Genomic DNA, 21,567 nt, shown 5'->3' on the forward strand with positions numbered 1-21,567 from the left:
ATAACCATTGTAACTTAAAGTGTTAGAATTATACATACAATATATAACCAACAAATAGAATATCATAAATAGATGACATACTGAAACACATTTTGAAGTTTTCTTCATATGTAAATGTCATTGATGAGTTTTCTTTATCCTCATTACATTGTGAATCCTTGCATTTTTTTTACTTTTGAGAAAAATTTCTTTATTCTCGTTACATTGTGAATTCTTGCGAATTTTACTTTTTAGAGATCTCATACATTATTGCATAGCGCCTTTGTAGTTGTACGGAATCACATCATCTGCATTAGAAAGAACGGGTCATAAACATATAATTTGGCCAAACTATATGTTTAAAGAAGTGAGGCGTGGAAACACAAAAGGTATTTAGAAGGTATAGATACATTAATAGCTGATTCATTTAAATGGGTCCAATGTAAATGGATGGGTCAACATAGAAAAACGTAATAATCCATACAAAAAATGAAAATAGGTCAAAATAGAAAAAGGTCAAATCCAATACATGTTCACACTAAATATTCAAATGGCTAATTATACATGATTCAAAAGTTGGACAATCAATATATACTTACTTGTATAAGAAGTTGAACAATAAGAATAATCCACAAGAGCATTTTAAGGCTTTCAGGTGCATTGAAGCATTGATTAAACGAAACCAATAACATTTAGTTTAACTCACATTTTATTTTTACATCTGCAGAAGCATAATTAGACACAATCCAAAAACTTATAGAAGCATCATAGAATAGACACTACCCAAAAATGCACCGTGAAGACATTTATGTTATTTGCTCTGAGTTGAGACTTGATATGTAGATGACTACAAAAAAAAACATGTTTTACTTGCTTACTCTCTAATTTTAATTGTATATTGGACCTATAAGTTACTGCAAAATAGACCATCTACCAACTAATTTCTAAAGATGACCCACTTCCATGCTCTTGGAAGCTACTAGATTTATAAGAACGGAAATTATAACAGCACCAAATATAGCAGCAACAAATACAATAATCAACAATGGATGTAATAATGAAGTAATAGCGAATAATGAAGTAATAACGAATATGTATTTAATTTTGTAAAGTATAAATATAATAGAGTAATCAACAACGGATGTATCAACTATAAGTTGAAAAGGTTGTTCCGAACCTGAATAAGACAATCACATTAATCGAAACCTAACTGTAGAAGAAGTGAGGAAGCAAGGTGTGCCAACGGCTTCAAATGCCATACATGGATGAAAGAGAACTTTAACACAAAAATGAACATAAACGATTGACTATATAATTAACGATCACATAGCATATATGATGATAGATATAGCAACAAAATCGAAAATATTTGACAACCTGTATATGAAGAAATATTAAAGCAGTAGAGCTATTAAATCTAATTTCAAACGTACTATTCTTATAAACCATTTCAAATCTACATCATGAACACTTTAGAGTTGAAACTAAGATAAATTAAAATCTCTAAGAGTATTGCCATAACTTTAAGCACGTAAAGATTACTTTTGGGTACAGACCCATTTTGAACAAATGTAAGCTTTCCAGATTAAAACATCTAGATAAAAACAGTAAATGAGTCTAGATTGGCACATCTAATACATGTGTTATTTGTTATTGAGTACAGACCAAAATTTGTTATTGAGTAAAATACCTTATCATTCATGACGATCATGGAGACAGTATCATGTAGAAAAGAAAGCAACATCAGTGTCTTATCTGAAATCTAAAGCTAAAAAATACCAATTAGAATCATAAGGAAAGTCAAAAGAAACTTTAACAAATACAGTAAAAGAATAAGAGATACCTTGAAGTATATCCAACTCATAATTGTCACCCTCACTGTTTAAGTTAACTTATAATCGTCACCCTCACCGTTTTTACCAAACCTAAATATAAACAAAAATTAAAGTCCATGTTTTATGGTCAGAGAATGGATCCAAGGTTAATGAAACAAAAAACAAAGTCCATGTTTTATGAGTCAGATGTAATGAATCTAAGGTTGATGAATGTGTGTTTTATACTTTTATATACAAACGAAATTTATCAATAGAGTATGACGTCTCAAATCAAATTTGGCAAAATAACAATTTATTAGGAGAAAATTGTTTCAGGTCACAAAATCAAGTCTTGATTGCCTTATCAATACATGAGAGATTGAGGGTAATACTATTTTCAACATACAATGATCCCGTACAATACCAGAAACTGCAAGTAACCTTACCTTAAGTTGTGTGTCAAACAAATGAACCCGTACAATGATCCTGAGTTACAACATCTCATCTATTTCAAAATTCAAATCTTCTCCACTTTTGTTAAATGTGTCAAAACCTACCCATTTTCGAGATAAGAAATCAACCTAATATCACAAAATTAACTATGTTTTGTCTGATTGTTCAAAGGCTCAAACAAAGAACACCCCCCTTCCATATTGACATTGGGTGCATGTTTCAAAACTATTATTTCGGAAAGTGATATTCATACCTTTAGATGTCAGGTAAGATCATTAGCAAAAAGAATGTTGGCCTTGATATATATTGTACCTGTACAACATAACATAATCAAGTTACAGTGAATTTGAAATATGTTATACACTAATATACATGCTTATTAAATTATAAAAAAGTATCACCTGGAACAATGAATAAGACAACTATACAATAGTTGAAGTTAACCATACTTTGCAAGAACATGTAGGCTTACATGATTTGTATCAAGTGTAGCTTAGTTTCAAAAAAATAATCCTCTGATTCAGCTAAAACGGATTAATGTATGCCCATGTTTCATACAACAACAATACGAAATCAGTCGATCAAAGAAAAGATATGGTCAATTTCAATTCTTCATATTTTATCAAACCTATTATAAATCGAAAAACCTGGAATCTTCGTTTGAACCACCACCAACAGTTCTGTCCAATATCGTAGGAGTCAATTTATAGTTCATACCATGTTCACTTTTTGTCTCAGACATTTCATCGAACACCTTTCATGCACTCAATAATCGCCATTTAACCACTAGCCTTTTCGTACGGGTGTATAATCCATGGAAGACCTCTTTCAAACTTCTTAAGGTTGAGATCAACAACAGGTGCAACAACCACATCAGAAGGGACCGAACCGCTCCCATTTTCTGCTTCTTGTTCATTGAAAACAATGAATGTATAAGAAATTTTACGTATTTAACATCTAACAATTCATGAAATTGAGTATAGTGTAACATATTAAACCTAAACACATGAAATTGTTAATTATCAAAACTAAAAGCAGATGACCGTAACCTAAAAGGAAGACGAAGTAATAATCGAGTAATTGGAGAAAAGAAACCCTAACCTGAAAGGATGAAGACGAAGCTGCTGATGATTCGTTAGGAAGTATGCAAAGCTTAAAAAGAAATCCTAATCTGGAAAGGAAGAAGAAGAAGAAGCTGTTGAGTTGAAAGGGCGTCTTTTTTCTAGAATTATTTTTATTTGAAAAAAAAGAGCGTATCTATTTGACCGAATGAAACTAACATAATTGTAAAGATTATATTTTTAATTGTAAATTAAGTGATTAATGATGTCACCTAAGTTGTTTAGATTTTCTTCTAATTATTTTTTAATTTTTTTTAATGAAGGAAAAGGCTTATTTATGATGTCATCATTTTAGGAATTTAATAGAATCTATAGATGTTGATGATAAACTTAGGGAGCTTTTTTGAGATTTATGAAATAATAATAAAGTAAATAAAGTAATACAAACTTGTAGTAATTACTATGATGGATTTTTTTTCTCTTTTTTTTACAAAAAAACGAAAACTTTATAACAAACTTTATAATAAATGTGTAATTACTACTACGTATGATGATGTAGAGTCCTTATACAGAGTACTTTATATTTTTTGCCGCACAAAAGAATTTATAAACTAATATAAATTTGATATCATGTAAGGTAATAATTTATTTATTTTATATTAATATTAATGTGTAATTAATTATGTTTTATAAAATTGTGAGTAACGGAAATTATAATCTATACTAATTGTCTTGACTCATTATCATTATAATTATCACATTATCACATTATTATCTGTGACTTTTGAAGTCTTTTTACGTTAACTTTAACCGTAAATATATCTATTTGTGCTAAATAATATTTGTAAAAATGTATATGATTGAATTTTGTTTATAATGTGATTTTTATTTATATATTTTTTATTAAATAATATATAACACAAATAAGAATATGTATGAGCAAAGTTGATAAAGAAAGTCTTTGTAAGTCAAATGTGAACACTTAATTTATTGTAACAATAAAAAATTAAAACGATTTCTAAGAATGTCTGGAGGCAGTGTTGTAAAAATCCCGACTACTCGCCGATTAATCTCCGATTAATCATTTTTAGGATCAATCCGTTCCGATTTCCAAAAATCCGTTTAATTAAACGGTCAACGTCAATTGATGAATCAAAATCGAATTTAATAATCAAAATCAGTCAAAGTAAGAAATGGTTAAATTTTAACATCAATTTAAACAAGAATTTTATAGTTTTAAAGCAAAATGAACAATTTTAGATAATTATGTTACAAATTATCTTTATATTTATGATTTTTTTCTATAGTAACACATATGATTTCTAAAATTTAATATTTAAATGTATACAGTACAATCCGATTAATCTCCGATTAATCTCCGAATTGCCGATTAATCCTTCCGAAATCCCAACCGATTAATCCTCGAAAAGCGAATTTTGCAACCTTGTCTGGAGGTACTAGCACAAGCAAAATGTGCCTGCGAGACTTTTATTATTTATTGCAATTTGCAAACCGGAAATTATTCAAATGGAAATGTTTGTTAGTAGAAAACTATAAATCAAGAAATGTAAAATGTAAGGTCTTTTTTTTTTTTTTTTTAGTAAGCTAGGAAGCCCTCCTATGAATGAGCACATTGGCTCCCCCATAGAAGGTAAAACCTCGAGTAATCAAGCCCCCCGAGCGCGAGATCTGGTACCTGGTGAATTGCGCATTATGCGCACCCTCTAGTCACACTCCCTTTTTGAACAATTTGACATAGCCAGGAATTGAACCCGGGTGGTGTGCTTCATTGGGCAACTCGGTGGCCACTCAGGCAAGCCGGAATGGTTAATGTAAGGTCTTGTTTGACGTGACTAATATCTTTTTAATATATAAAAACTACTCCGTAATAAAATGCTTGAAATATTTTTTATTTTATTTTTTTGAAAAGCTCAATAATATTAAAGAAAGACAAAAGGCCCAAGAATATACAATAGCCCACAGGAAATGGGCAAATGGATACATGATAAATGGACTCCAAAAAACACCTAAACAACAATTATAACACCACAAAATTACAAAGCAATGAGACTCATCTCCAGGCGACTCCAGCATCCAAAACTCCATTTGGGTCTGCTCTCCAAGCTTCAAATTAGGGAGTAACCAATGATCATGCATATTTTTACCATTGGGTTTAACATGCCTGGTCAATGCGTTAGTGGGGTTTAAGAATCTTAGAACAAGGCTCTCCGGTCCGGCTACCGTGAATAACCCTGGCCGACATGATGATGTCGGCGGGGTGGCCAAGCGATTAAGTCCACCTTCGATAGCGGTCGCTGATCGGAAGGCCCCAAATAAGGTTGTAGGTGCTAGCTTAATGAAGAACTAACCTGTTAACCTTGAAGAGACGAAGAATGATGCTCAATTACGTAAGGCGTGTGGCAGATGGTAGTTACGTAATGTCACGATCTTTAGAATGATAGTTAGGGTTTGTATATATAGGCAAACCCTAATTCTAGAACCATCCGAGATAATGGCAATCCTTTCCATAACAAACTCCCCCGAATCACGGATGTAATTATGGAAAAGATATTTACTTCATAGCTAAGTAATCACTGTTCCGGGAACAAAGGCATTATATACGAATCCGCATACCGCATAACGCACATGAGCACATGCATACGCACCCTAGAAGGTGCCCGCATAGATTTGTAGGTGCGCATGCGGATTGCGGTATCATTATGTCCCCCCAGTTTGATGTTATATGGCGCAAGACATATGACATCAAACTATTAAGCGAAAAAACAAGCAAACGGCTAGCATTCAATGTTCCGCGTGCGTTTCGAGGTCATTTAATGCCTGTCACTGTCGCAGAAGACCATTCGGCTGACAAGACGTAAAGTGGCAGTTGGCAGGCGCGTGTCAGCCATGCGCTCATAGGTAACCATACCCAACTGACATCCACGCGCGCACTTAAAATGCCACCTGTTGATCGCGTAACACGTGTACAGCCATGATCAACGCATTCCACCCCATGACTCCAAATCGTCACTATAAATAGCCCCAATTCACACACATTTCCATTTTTATGCTCCAAGCTTCCCCAATACGCTGCTATATTCAATTCCGATCAAATCCTAAATATTCCGGCCACCGTCTAAAGGTTAGTAATTCTCCAACCACTCTATAAAAAATGACTAAGGCTAACGAGACCTATGTAGATAGTGTTATATCGGTTATATAGCAGAAACACATTGATTACTTAGTCAAACAATACCCACCATTAGCAAAGTACAATCCGGTTCCACCCCTATCTAATCAGCGTGCTCACGAGCCACCGGAGAAGAAGGTGGCCATCTACGAACATGCGTTCAAGCACGGCAACTTTAGGGTTTCCCCCTCTGACTTCTTCCTAGGCGTACTAGACCACTTCAGGGTGGGATTAGGGCAGCTACACCCGTATGCCATAGGTAAAATAGTACTGTTTGAGATGTGGTGCGTCGCACTCAACAAGGTACCGCTGGTTAAAGTTTTCTGTCATCTATACCGCTTAGCCAATCACCACAAATCCTGGTTCACCTTCTTCGGCCGACAAAATTTCACAAAAACCCCAAAGTCGAATGCGGGTAACTGGAAAGAAACTTTCTTTTACATTGACCAAACTGTAGTTGGTACCAATTTTTCGCAAACGCTTATATGGTGCGAGAAGGTGAAGAAGGATGTGAACAAAACCTCGGTCCTTGATGACGAGGAAACAAAGCTATTGGCGGAGTGCGATAACGCACAGCTGGTGCACCGGTCATACGGGAACGTAATGTTGCGGTTAGGGAAGATCTCCGCACACTGGCCATGGGAAGATGTGCGTCCAGCCATAGTCGGACCGGATGGAAAGGGTAGGAATAGTATAATCACGTACTAACATAACAGAGTGCTATTTTATATGTGCTAACACATGCGTGCATGTTTGCAGAGATGAAGATGAAGAAAGTACTGACTGCGGAGGAGATTGCAGGCATCGCCTTCCGCAAGCAGAATGTGAACCAGCAGCTAGAGCAGGAGAAAACTGGCGAGAATGCACCTGCCACCTCCGGTAACAAGCGCAAGGCCACCGAAGCCTCCCAATCCCAACAGAAGAAGAAGAAGAAGAAACTCACTCCCAAACAGAGGGAGGACAAGCGAAACGACAACTTCGTTCCTATCGAACCCCGTTCTGCGGATCTACCTCCCCCATCTGGTAAGAGTTCTGCTTTCGCGCATACCGCATACTTAAGTTTGCATTTATCTAACCATACGGTATAAAACGCAGAGCATGCTGAAGAGACGCATCACACACCACCACGGGTCAATCTGGACCTTGAAGCTACCGTCGAGTCAAAGAACAAGACGATACACCTGGACTCCGAGTCTACACCAACCCCGCCACACGGTAGCTTCCGATTGGTGAATCTGGCGCAGCTCACCCAGTCGTCGGCGGAAAACGCCGCAGAGTAATCCGCCTTCCTCCAACAAATCTTCCCGGCTGAGTTCCACAACCAACTAGCCGCACTGCCTTTTAATCAGGCGCTTAACGCCTTCGTTCAAAACGGCCTCGTCTTTTTTGGCATGGTTGCGGATCAAGCCCGCCGTTCCACTAACTTGTATCAAGTGGCCGTGCGGAAAGAGACAGAATTAGGGCTGCTGCAAGCGGGAGTTGAGTAGGTTAAGAAAGACAGGGACGCCACGGAAGAAGCGCGCAAGGCGGTAGAGTTAACTGCGGCGGAAACCAAAACCGCATTGATTGAAGAGAGAAAGAAAAACCGCGAGCTGGTTGGGGCAGTTGACCAGTCCAAAGGGGAGACTGAGCGTCTGCGGGTGGAGCTGGAAAAGGTTACTAGGGAGAAGGATGACGCGGTGACTGGCCGCGAGCTAGCGCAGGCGGACTTGACAAAACTTCGCACCGCACTTCCTACCATTGCGCAGAAGGTGATGGATTCCGGGCCCGTGTCCGACAAGTTCAACGCCTATGTTGACGCGGTTAAAGACCACGAAATCAACAAGGTAGTGCTAGAGGTGATCCAAGCCTGCGGGCTCACACCGCCGTACCCCGACGTCGTGCAGAAAAAGTTGAAGGAGAGTACGGCTGCGGTGCTCATGGAAGCGGAAGAAGCCATCACTGCCATCCCGATCCCCCTAATTAATGCGTTTGCGGCGGACCCAAACATGTCGATTGACGGGTTCCTCAAAGAGGATTATTAGGTTGTTGTAATAGTTTGTGCCGTAAGTCCTATGCTTAGGCAGGCAATTGTAAATACAATTTTTGGGCCTTAAGTCCCGTGATGGGCAGGCGCTTTAAACAATTACCATTTGTAATAACTTTATGTATATATTATCGTGTCATGCGTAGTGTATTAATTTGTTTATATATCGCGAATCAAAACAAAGAATTAACCGCATGCCCATGCGCAAAGTTAACCAAAACTTATGCGTATGATCAGGTACTGCGTAAAATAAACCAATACTTTAGCGATTTTTACCTTGAACAACTTAGACTCAAAAGCTACTGCGTTATTGCTTTGTCATGTACTAGGGGTGCACTTTAGCTGTATGGTAAGCAACGCAACTAAAAACAAACCAATGCTTTTATGCTTAAGAGTTCCACACGCAAACCAATGCGAGAGTAATTACGCACAAGCAAACCAATGCTTGTATTTTTAAGTCGACTTGGCAGCCATCTAGTCTCCGTGGCGCTTGGCTAGGGGAAAACCAATTCCCTTCGCCTGCCGTTAATGTCTAGCCTTGTAACCAAACAGGCTTTTGCCGCACGGGGGCTAGAGGACACCCCTTAAGTAGGCAGGAACCGCATACAAAAAGAAATAAACAATAAAAGTATGCGCGAGTAAATATTTAATTGGCATTAATCATGATTACAACCGCGACACATCCAAACGGACGGAAAATACATAGAAAAAATAATGCGCTAAAATAAATTGGAGTGATCAAGTCCATCCAGCTACATATAACATTTTTTCAATAATGTCGCGTGCCAAGTGCGTTTCACCACTTTTCCATCTAATGTCTCGAGATGGTATGCCCCGGTGTTGCTTGCTTTTGCTACCCTATACGGACCTTCCCAGCGGGGGCCTAATTTCCCAGTATCCTCCGCATGACTTGCGTCATTCTGACACCAAACTAAGTCCTCGCACTTATAAGAGCGTGAACGCACACGCTGATTGTAGTACTTTGCAATTTTCTGCTTGTTATTGGCTTCGTTTACCGCCGCAGAGAGTCTGCGTTCTTCAAGAAGATTAATATTTTCCCGCAAAGCTTCTGAGTTATTTTGTTCGTCAAAATTCTGTATGCGGAACGTTGGTACCCCAATCTATGCGGGCACAACAGCTTCTGACCCGTAAACCAAACTGAACGGAGTTTCGCCAGTGCTTGCTTTCGGTGTTGTTCTATGTGCCCACAAAACTTTTGGTAGTTCATCCACCCAACCAACTCTGCCATGGCCCAATCTAGCTTTGATTCCGGCTACTATATCCCGGTTGGTGACTTCGCACTGGCCATTCTCCTGCGAATGCGCAACGGAAGTAAAAGTTTGCTTAATATTAAGCTCTGCGCACCAGCTACGAAAAGGATCCCCTGCAAACTGTGTACCGTTAGCACTAACGATTTCGTTTGGTATGCCGAATCGACAAACAATGTCTTCCCATACAAAGTTTCGCACCCTTTTTCCCGAAATTGTTGCCAGCGGTCGCGCTTCAACCCACTTCGTGAAATAATCGATTGCAACAATCAAGAATTTGATGTTTCCTGCGTGTGCAGAGTATGCATAAGATACTGACGTAAATAGAATATGGTATAAAATAAATGATAATATTACCTCGGCCTTTTGGAAATGGTCCGACTATGTCAATTGCTCATTTGCAGAATGGCCATGGTGAGGAGACTGGTATCATTGGATGCGCAGGTGCCCTGCTGATAGGTGCATGTATTTGGCAGGATTCGCATTGCTTAACTATTCGCGCCGTATCTGCGTACATTGTGGGCCAATAGTAACCTACCCGCATAATTTTTGACACAATAGACCTGTGCCCCGAATGAAGAGCACATGCACCCTCATGCACCTCGCGTATAACCTCCTCTGCCTCTTTCGGACCAATACATCTTAAGTGCGGCCCTAAATAATTTTTTCGATATAGGACATCACCCTCAAGGGCATACAGTGGTGCCTTGATGCAGACCTTCTTCGCATCAACGGAATCCGCAGGTGATGTGCCGTCCCGCAGGAAAGCAATAATAGGTGTCATCCATGTTGAGCTAGATTCCTCAACAGGTGCTACCAAAGGCATCATAACAATGGATTTCGTATGCAGTTCTTCAATAAGAACTTTCTTCCCCAGATGATCAAAAGCCAAAACAGCCAATTTGCTAAGCGCATCCGCTTTCTTATTTTGCCCCCGCATCACGTGGGAGATTTGAAAAGCTTCGAATTGGTCAGCGAGGTTATGAACAAGCGATAAATATTGCTCCATGGCAATGTCGTGCGCTTCAAAGTCCCCGCTGACTTGACTACATACCAGCTTTGAATCCACATAAGCGTGCAGGATTTTAACATTCAACTTATGCGCAATGCGCATACCCGCTAACAGAGCCTCAAATTCTGCTTCGTTGTTCGTAACGGCGAAATTAAACCGTAGCGCATATGTATGCTCTTCGCTTTCTCGACCAGTTAAAATTACACCCGCACCCGCGCCAGCTGCGCTGCAGGCACCATCGGTATATAACTCCCATGGTGACAGAGTTGGTGCATGCGTATCTTGATGTTCTGCTGATGCCTCAACATCCGCAGGTAACTCTGCTAGGTAATCCGTAAGTATTTGACCCTTAATCGCGCTTCGCGAAGAAAAATTTATTTCATGCTCCCCTAACTCAACAGCCCATTTAGCCATTCGGCCAGAGATTTCAGGTTTATAAAGTACGTGAAACATAATATGATTGCGTTAGTCAATGCGGTATTCCCAGTCATTGCCGCAAATTAGGTTTTTACCAACCTGCTTGATTGGTTGATCAGTTAGAACCACAACTGGGTGTGCTTGAAAATATCGAAGCAAACGCCGCGCCGTGTGGACTAGCGCATACACTAGCTTTTCTATTGGTGCATAGTTTACTTCGCTTGCTGTCAGCGTCTTGCTTACAAAGTAGACCGGCATTTGCGTCTGAGAAAACCTCAGCATTAATTGTATACGAAATAAATAATTCACTAGTAAAAGGGAATGGATTACTTTTTCGCAATCTGCGATAAGAACCGAGCTGATTGCTTCTTTTGATGCCGCAAGGTACAGCGTAAGCGTTTCTCCTGTTACTGGCGCGGTGAGTGTTGGTAATTCAGCGAGCACCTTCTTCATCTCCTGAAAGGCTGATTCCGCCTCCTGAGTCCATACAAAGTCTTTTTTCTTTAAGCAATTCTTCAAAGTATTGAAGAATGGCAATTGTCGCTCTGCGGCCTTCGACAAAAACTGCGTGATCGCCGCAAGCTTCCCGGTTAGACTCTGCACGTCTTTCTTTGTTTTCGGAGATGGCAAACTATCAATGGCTTCAATATTTTTGGGATTTGCCTTGATTCCCCGCGCTGTCACCACTTGACCTAGAAACTTGCCTTCATCTTCCCCAAAACTACATTTGAGCGGGTTAAGCTTCATGTTTATTCTGCGTAGAGACGCAAACGTTTCTAGGATGTCCGCGAGCATTTCTTCTTCAGTGTTGCTCTTAATTACCAAGTCGTCAATGTACGCTTCAAGATTCCTACGAATTTGGTGTTTGAATGCCGCATCAATTACGCGCTGATAGGTTACGCCTGCGTTTTTTAATCCGAAGGGCATCTTCTTATAACAGTAGATACCTTGCGGCGTATGAAAGGCAGTTTTGTCCTCATCTTCCGCAGCCATTAAGATTTGGTGATAACCCTTGTATGTATCTAGAAAACACTTGTACCGAAAACCTGACAGTGATTCCACCTTCCAATCTATCTCCGGGAGAGGATAGTTGTCCTTGGGACATGCTTTATTAATATCCTTAAAATCAACACACATCCGCCAGTTACCGTCAGCCTTTTTCACCAACACAGGATTAGCAACCCATGTCTGATAGCGCACTTCCCGCAGAATGTTTGCTTTGACTAGGTTATCTACTTCTGCGCACAACCAATCACTGCGTTCAAGAGCCATATGCCGCTTCTTTTGCCTAACGGGCGTGAGTGATGGATTAACATTCAATTTATGTTCCGCAATATCTCGCGGAACCCCAGTCATGTCTGATTCGCGCCACGCAAAAACATCTGCGTTTGCGGATAATATTTCATGTAGCTTAGCCTTGGTTTCAGCTGACAAACCTGCGCCGATTTTAATTCGCTTATCCGGATGTAAAGGATTCGCTATGACCGCACAGTTTGCGAGTTGTTCCCCCACGCTGGGAGTGCTTATAGGCACAACTGAGCCACACAACTCGGTTGTTTGATGTGACACAATCGTGGCAACGCCTCCCACTGTAGGAAACTTAATCAAGCCATGCACCACGGATGGTATAATGTTAAAACGCCGTATGAAGTTTCTTCCTAGCAGCGCGTTATAACGCGAAGTCGATCGGACCACATAAAAATCAACCAACTCATGTCTGATCATCTGTGGATTCCTGTCATCCGCAAGCTCTACCATCAGCTCTATCCGCCCTATCGGCCATGAGCTTTCTCCAGAGAACCCATATAACGTAACATCAGACTGGCGTAGCTGCGTCCTAACTTCTGCAGGAAGGAAACGATAGCAATGTTCGTACATAATGTCGACGCCACTCCCGGTATCAACATGCATGCGTTTAATTTGTACTCCGCAAGTAGGGATACGACACTTGATGATAATGGGCTAGTTAACTGTGTCGATTGACATTACAGGAGGAAACGTGATTGGGAGAAGTTCCCAGTCATGATGATCATTGTACTTTCTCCGCTGGCAAACTTTCTCTGCGTCAACCATATTGATGGTTAAGTCAGCGTTTTTTGCTTTATCAACTTTTTGCCATGCGAAAGTTTTAGCCTTCGAACCTTCCTATGCGAATTTTCCCTTGTCCTTCTTAGGTGGTTTTAAGTGATCCAATTTACCTGCGCGTAGTGCCTCGAGCACTCGTTCCATAAAGTTTTTGCATCGATTAGTGTCATGCCCGTAATCATCATGGAATTCGCAATACTTTATTTTATCCCGCTTACCAAATTCTGTAAGCGGAGTTGGAACCGCAAAGGTTGCGCATACCGGTTCGGTTGCCAAAATTTCTTTTAGCGTTTTAGACAAACTTTTAAGCAGTGCATAGTTCTGATTATTGATGTCGCGCTGATTATTGTTTCGATAATTGCCACTTGATTTCCCTTTATCATTCCTGATAGGACCACCGCTAGGATACCTTCCGTGAGAGTTGTTACCACGATTTTAATCGCACGAACGATCATCGTCGTCCTTCCTCTCGTTGCGTGAGCTAGCTGTTGGGATATCATTATCTTCGCCACTCCGCATATAGTCGTGGCATTCATTAAGCGCCTCAGCATAAGTTGTTGGGACTGTATGGCGCAGACGCCTTACCAGTGTTGGATGACGTTCTGAGTTTATACCATGTATGAGTCCGGAAATCTGTTGCTCTGGTTTGAGATCTGGTATGCGCAGACACTCATTAGTATATCTTGTGAGAAATTCACCCAAAGAATCCTTGGATTTCTGCACAATATCATGACATTCAATATGAGTGCGTTTGCGTGGCCTCTGATTCTGATATTGCAGCAAGAATTTAGTCCGCAGATCCATAAACCCGGCTATACTACCCGCCGGCAGTTTATTAAACCATTCACGAGCAATACCCTGCAGTTTCATTGGAAATATCAGACACGCAACCGGATCCACCCAACCTTGAGTGCGCATTGCGCCTTCAAAACGCTGTAAGAAGTCATCCGGATCAGTTAAGCCATTGTAAGTACCTAACGTATGAGGTATCTTTGGCGCAGATGGAAACGGATATGTAGCTATATGCGGAGGAAACTTATCAAAAGTTGTTAGTAGCTCAAAAGGTGGTTTAACAGGGTCACCTTTGAGCCCTGCGAAGAAACGCATCATCATATCCTGAACAAAATCAGGTTGTGAAAACAGGTGGACCATGTCGGGAGGTGCCGCCTGCATAAATTGGCCTGCGAGATTCGCTTGCCCCTGAATATTTTGCCAGGGCTGCCCTGGCGTCTGCGGATACAACCAAGGCTGATTTGGAAAAGAAGGCAGGCTTGCCGGCGCAGAGTATACGGGTATCTGAAAAGGTATCGAAACCTGTGGCGCAGATGCCTGCGAGACCTGAGGATATGCCGCTATAAGCCCAACCGTATGCGCAGTGCTTTGCTGTTCTGCGGTTATCGGCGTCAAATGAGAATTGGCATCCGGAATGACACCGAACCTCCAACTATTAAGTAATGTCTGCGCATCCGCAGGAGTCAAAAACTGCGAAATTGGACGCGGTGGTTGCCAAGGTTGCAACGGTGTAAACGATGAATTCTGTTGAACACTCTGCGTCTGCAGAGGGATTGAAACCGTGGTACTATAAATAGGTACCTGGCCGCAGCATACTACGTGCGAGCCTACTGTTTCACCGCTAGTGCCTGCCAAGATGACCCTTGGATCCACTTCGGAAAAATCCAACCGCGTAGTGGTAACTGGCGAGTTTGCCCTTGGCGGTGTAATCCCATCTGGATATATCGGCTTATACCTCTGAAAAGGCTCGCCGGATACAGGTGGAAGATATGGCGCGTATCCCGCCCCCGTAGTCATAGCCTGCGTATGCTGACTGCCAGATGGTGTGTTTTGATTATCCGTTTGAGTACGTTCCGACGAGTCCCCGGAAGTCATGATACTGTTAAAAGAAAAAATTCAAAAAATTTCTTGAACAATAAGCCTTATAATTCAAAACCTTTTAAAAGAGAAAGCAATTAAACAGTCTTGAACTAGTTCGACTCTCAATGAAAGCACCACTTGATCATGCATATTTTTACCATTGGGTTTAACATGCATGCTCAATGCGTTAGTGGGGTTTAAGGATCTTAGAACAAGGCTCTCCGGTCCGGCTACCGTGAATAACCCTGGCCGACATGATGATGTCGGCGGGGTGGCCAAGTGATTAAGTCCACCTTCGATAGCGGTCGCTGATCGGAAGGCCCCAAATAAGGTTGTAGGTGCTAGCTTAATGAAGAACTAACCTGTTAACCTTGAAGAGACGAAGAATGATGCTCAATTACGTAAGGCGTATGGCAGATGGTAGTTATGTAATGTCACGATCTTTAGAATGATAGTTAGGGTTTGTATATATAGGCAAACCCTAATTCTAGAACCATCCGAGATAATGGCAATCTTTTCCATAACAAACTCCCCCGAATCACGGATGTAATTATGGAAAAGATATTTACTTGATAGCCAAGTAATCGCTGTTCCGGGAACAAAGGCATTAGATACGAATCCGCATACCGCATAACGCACATGAGCACACGCATACGCACCCTAGAGGGTGCCCGCATAGATTTGCAGGTGCGCATGCGGATTGCGGTATCATTAACCAATTTGCTACGAGTCGAAATCCAAAGGTGGGTTAATATTTTTGTTTTCGCCAAAATGTCTTCTTTTAAAAATAACAGGTCTTCGCCTATCATCGCTGTGGATTAAGTCGTTTCTCCATCGCCAAATCAACCAAAGCGAAGTGTATCGTGTGACCAAATTCACCAAATTAAGGGAGTCAGACCTGGTTAAATAGTTAGCCGAGTTGATCGCGTTTAACACACCATTTGGGAGTGTGTCATTTTGATTCCACCATGAGATAAGCCCGCGCCACAAATGAGTTACATAACGACATGAAGTGAAGAGATGATCCGTTGTTTCTTGATCTCCACCACAGAATGGGCATTCATCATTTGAAATATAAAATACTTGAAATATTATATACCGAGTATTATGTTACCCTTAGGGACCATTATGTACTAGTTGGTTCATTAAATTGTCAATATCTTTATTAAAAATTGATTAATATACAATAATTATTCCTAAGCGCGTGAATGAACTCTTAAATAAATACAGTACCAAACAATATGATCATTATTCTACAATATTTAGAACTAACGATATTACGGAGTACTGTATGTATGTCTATATTTGTTACTTTAAAATATATATTTAGCCAATAATTTAGGGGCAAGTTCATTTCAGGAGCATCATATAAATTACATAACCCCATCTACCATAGTCAGAGCCCAGAGGTCACATTCCTTGACAACTAAGAGTTTGACCCGCGAGTCAATCAAATTTGATTCGCAACCAATTTATGTACCGTCACTTTTTTGTCAGCATACATTTCAGTTGGATTTTAGTATTTAGCCAATAGATAAACAGCTTTAGAACACAAAGATAGAAATTTAGATTCGTATCCTAAAAGAACAGTAACACGTTTCTTGTTTGGTCTAACCCGTAATAAAAGCGCATGTTTGGCCCATTTTACCAGCCTGTTTGACCCGCCCATTTTGTCACCAGAACAGCCGAAACTATAAGTCCAATTACGGAAACGGAACAACACAAGATGTCAAGATTGAAAAAGGATTCAATATCACTTGATTTGATACCTCTAATTCTACTCTGAATTTAGGATTGCACCAAAAGATTTAAAAGAAAAACTCAATCTTACACACTAGTCTAGCAAACATAAATAAAAAAGATAGATACATATCATGCATAACTTTGAACATAAAGCTTCTTGACTGTTTAAGCATGCTCTGTTCTGCACAACTGTACATTTCACCACTACACTTGTTACCACTTTCTACGCTTGGATTCCAGCTACAAACATCAAACACGTGCTTTCATTAAGATATGACAATAGCTTACATATAGAAACAAAAGGGGCCAGGCCAAATTGGGTCGACCCGTAAACAGATTTATCCGTTATTCAAACTTTTTAAGTAATTAACATGCTTAATGATTCGATAAAAAATATTATCATAATATTTTTACTTGTAAGTTTTACGCACTTGGGTACACACTTCCGATGCCTTTTAAACCATTTGATCATAACCTACCAACCAATTTACATGTAAATGGGTTGAAATTGCCACATCTACTATTGATCAATTCAAGAAGTATCCAAATGTTTGTGGATAAATATCTACATCGTAGCTTATCAAATATTAGTAAAGATTTCCACATAAAAAAAAAAATTGTTAACAGTGAATGAGATGGATTTTCACCTTAGCATCAAGAGATGGTGGAAACGAGTTCAACGATTCTTTAGCATCATCATTATCAGCACAATCTGAGCACACAAACTGCTCCATTTTCTTTGCAACTTCAATTGTCATTCCCATACATACCGGATGAAACCTACAGGAAAAGTGGATGTTCATGGTCAATAACATGTTCAAATCTGGCAACTATTGTCCCTTAGACAGTGAGTAAAACAGCAAACTAATGGTCCATACAAAAAGAACAAAGTATTAAAGCTAAACTCGCACTATTATCTATACTCTAGAGTGACAAATAAATCAAATCATTAGCAGGGTAGGGTGTAGAGAACTAGATGTATTAAGCAGCAATTTTCAATTTTTCATGCAGGTACACTGAAAGGATTTGTTTGTAGAACAACTAGCAATTACAACCATTTACCCAACATCCAAAACTAAAACTCGTTTAACCAAGAATATGAAGTATGTTCTTTTTTACTAACTAGTTGGGATTGGACATAAGGTACTTTTATTCATACATTAACGCTATTATAGGTTAAAGATGTCCTAAAAACACACACACACACACACAGAGAAACAATTAATGAACATAAATTACCATAATTGAATGTTCAGGTGATATTAGGTATTTCCAAAAAGACATAATTATCAACTAACATATGGGTAAACTATGTACACTATGTTCATCAACTATTTCCTAACATATGCCCTTAAGTATCATGTTAAACACACTGTTTGTAAACCACCATTTAGCATGTAAATGTTAAAAAAGTATAGTAACATAATTCAACATACCAGTCCTTGCATTCTTCACATTGCACCATCAAATCATCCGGATTGTAAGGCATTTCACACTTGCAGTACTTGCATATATCATATATAAATCCCCAATTAACACTTGCACCAAATTTATTTATTAAAAAATAAAAAAATTAAGTTAACATTCATAAAAAAGACTACACTTACACTGCAACACGATCAAGCGTAAAACCACAAGTAGCAACCTTATACTCAAACCTACGAAAATAATCTTCCGTACCAACATTTTCAAGCTTCGTATAATTCTTAAACGAATGAACAATACACTTGCCTTCAATCGTATGTGCACTCTGCAAATCATAATGATCAGATAAAAACAGTTCCTTAACACCGTGAAATGGGCGTCTTCCTCCCATTGACTCTTCGGGTCTGTAATACCACCGAACCCTAACTTTAACGCTGTTCCGATGATCCGCTTCCAGCTTCTCCACTCGAGCCACGTACGGTGGCTTATCGGAGTCTGTAGGCCTCATTAACACGCAATCGCCAGCTGTCTAAACAACTCCGTAAAATCAGCATTTTCAAAATTAAAACATTTTGCGCTTATATGTCACAAAACCTAATACAGAAATGATTCAGAGGATTTAGCGACAAAATCGAAAATTTCAGCGAAATATCAAAAAATTTAGCGAAAATTTATAAAATTTCAGCGAAAATTTAATAATTTCAGCGAAAGATGGAGAATTTCAAATTAAAAGTAGATTATTTCGCATCAAATTGAGAGATGAAAGACGTACGTCTGACGAATTTGTTGGTGCCTTTGATGCAGTAGGAATCAATATCTTTTTTTCCAGGTTTTGTTTTAGCCATTGAAAGTTTGAGCTGATTTTGCTGCTATAATATACTCCCGATATAATTGAGAGATAGTTTATAGAAACCATAGTTTTTAGGTCTGAAGAAATGAGAGAGAGTTCTGGGTAGGGGGAGTGCATATTGCGCAGAGTTTTCGCAAATACTTCAATAATTTTTTTTTTTTTTCGCAAATACTTCAATAATAATTTTGTACTCGTAATAATAATAAACATAAACATTTTGATTGTATTACAAAAGGAAATTGATTTAAAAATTACTCCGTATATCTTTTATGACAAAGTTTATCAAGCATTTATAAAAGAAATTTTTTAGATAAGTAAATTTTTCCTTAAATAATTAAGTCAAATAATATTTAATTGCTATTAAATTTATCAAAGAATCTGTAAGTAGATATAACTAATATATTCATTCTTTCCAAAAACAAAAATAATACAAATTTCATAAATCACGATTCATGATTTCATAATAATAATAATAACTAAAACTAATAAAAATAATGCCTTTAGATTTGACACCAAACAATAAAATTTGATTATATGTCTTTAATATTAATAATTACATGGTGACTATCTCAATATTTATATATATTTCTAAAATCCCTTAACTTTCTTAATAATATCATTAAACACTATTTATTGAATTATTTATATTTTTAATTGTATAAAGCCAAACAAGAACCATTATACATCTAAATATGCTCGCAATTTCCATTTTACTTTTTATTATATGAAAAGTTAAATAATAATAAATATTAAATAAATTTATTTTCCATATAAGACAAACATTAAACAGTACCAAATTAATACACTGCAATCATATTATTTATACGATTGTAATGTATTAATCTTTTAAAGTTCTAAACACACTCATTACTGTTATTAAAATAACTATCACCATCTCGCCATCTTCATCATTTCTGAATTATTTTTGAAGATCGCAACTTGGGCAGAAAAAGTTTTTTCGATTTATTGCTTCTTCATAAGTTAAATCGACACATGTAAAATGGAACCTGCGAAAACAATCAAGCGTGTACAAAAATTAGGGATAAATTAATCAACCAATAATACCTCTTTATAACTTCATGCTAGCTTAGCCTAGAAGCTCAAAGTATCAGATCGAGTTGATCAATTTCATATATACATATACTCATTATGTGTCACTAGATTTTTTTCAAAAAAGTAAATAATAAAAACAGTCACTTTTAGTTTGTAGGGTTATTTGAGTTCTTTCTAAATTTTTTCAATATATATATATAGAGAGAGAGAGAGATTGCAAAAATATTCATCAAGACAATAACAATAATATATCATGATATATACCAGTCACCACATCCATCGCATCCCACCATATTTTCATCTGGATTGTATGGCAATCCACATCTACAATACCTTTATATTTCATAAAGGAAAACAATACATAATAATTAATGACTAAAAGTATGTAATATTACATTTTAAATAAAGTTGAATGAGGTGATAATAAAAGAGTACTTACACATCAACATTTTTAGGGCTCATACCTAAACCTTTGGAAACAAAAGGCCTGTATTCAAACCTAGAGAAATAATCTTCTTCCTTAATGATTTTAAGCGCTTTGTAACTCGTTAGAGAGTGTACCACACACTTCCCAACGATCGCATATGCGCTTTGCCAATCATAATGATCGGACAAAAGCAATTCCTTTTCGCCATGAAAATTCCGCCTTCCTACCTTTGAATCCTCGGGACGATAATACCAACGGACATAAACATTCACATTTTCGTCACGATCTTTTTCGAGTTTCACAACTCGAGCGACGTAAAGTGGGTCGTCTAAGTCTTCAGGCTGCATGAGGACACAATCGCCACCTGTTGTCACAAGTGAAGTAAATCAACGTTATTACTTGAATGAACATGTGCACTTACAAAATTGTACGAATTTCATTTACGAAATTTACATGTGTTTACACAAACTCTAACGATTGAAACTGTAGTGTTTGCATAAGTTTGTTTAGATATTCGTGTGTGAATATACACTTATATATATATGGGCAACTAACAAACAAAAATGATAGACGTACGTCTGATTATTTTTTCGGTGCCATTGATGGAATATGATTCTAAATCTCTCCTTCCACTTCTTGTGCTCGCCATTAAAGATACAGAAACAATGAAAAATATTGTGCAAGACAATTTAACAAGAAATAGCGTGTTTGAGAAAAAAAGAAGAACAAGCACTAGGTTTTAGCTTCTCATGTTGAAAAAAGTGTGAATTGGAAGATATATAGGAATTTATGAGAAATTTGTATTAATTGCTTGATTGTATAATACTATTATTTTATTTATTATTACTCCGTATATTACATAGTACAAATTTTGTATATTAAATAAATATGT

General features: G+C 38.3%; 1 protein-coding gene and 1 pseudogene across 1 annotated transcript; both read right to left on the minus strand.

Annotated features, from left to right (window-relative positions):
* Positions 1 to 16,952: 16,952 nt before the first annotated feature.
* LOC139852006 (chromatin remodeling protein EBS-like) lies at positions 16,953 to 19,318 on the minus strand (annotated as a pseudogene).
* A 796-nt stretch (positions 19,319 to 20,114) lies between these two features.
* LOC139853412 (chromatin remodeling protein EBS-like) lies at positions 20,115 to 21,324 on the minus strand. Its single transcript, XM_071842805.1, has 4 exons — positions 21,252 to 21,324; positions 20,688 to 21,039; positions 20,513 to 20,581; positions 20,115 to 20,202 (listed from the first exon to the last, which is right to left on the minus strand). The coding sequence occupies exons 1-4, from the start codon at positions 21,322 to 21,324 to the stop codon at positions 20,115 to 20,117; spliced, it is 582 nt and encodes a 193-aa protein (XP_071698906.1).
* Positions 21,325 to 21,567: the final 243 nt, after the last annotated feature.

The sequence above is a fragment of the Rutidosis leptorrhynchoides genome, chromosome 6 (genome assembly GCF_046630445.1).
Source record: "Rutidosis leptorrhynchoides isolate AG116_Rl617_1_P2 chromosome 6, CSIRO_AGI_Rlap_v1, whole genome shotgun sequence".
NCBI lineage: Eukaryota > Viridiplantae > Streptophyta > Magnoliopsida > Asterales > Asteraceae > Rutidosis > Rutidosis leptorrhynchoides.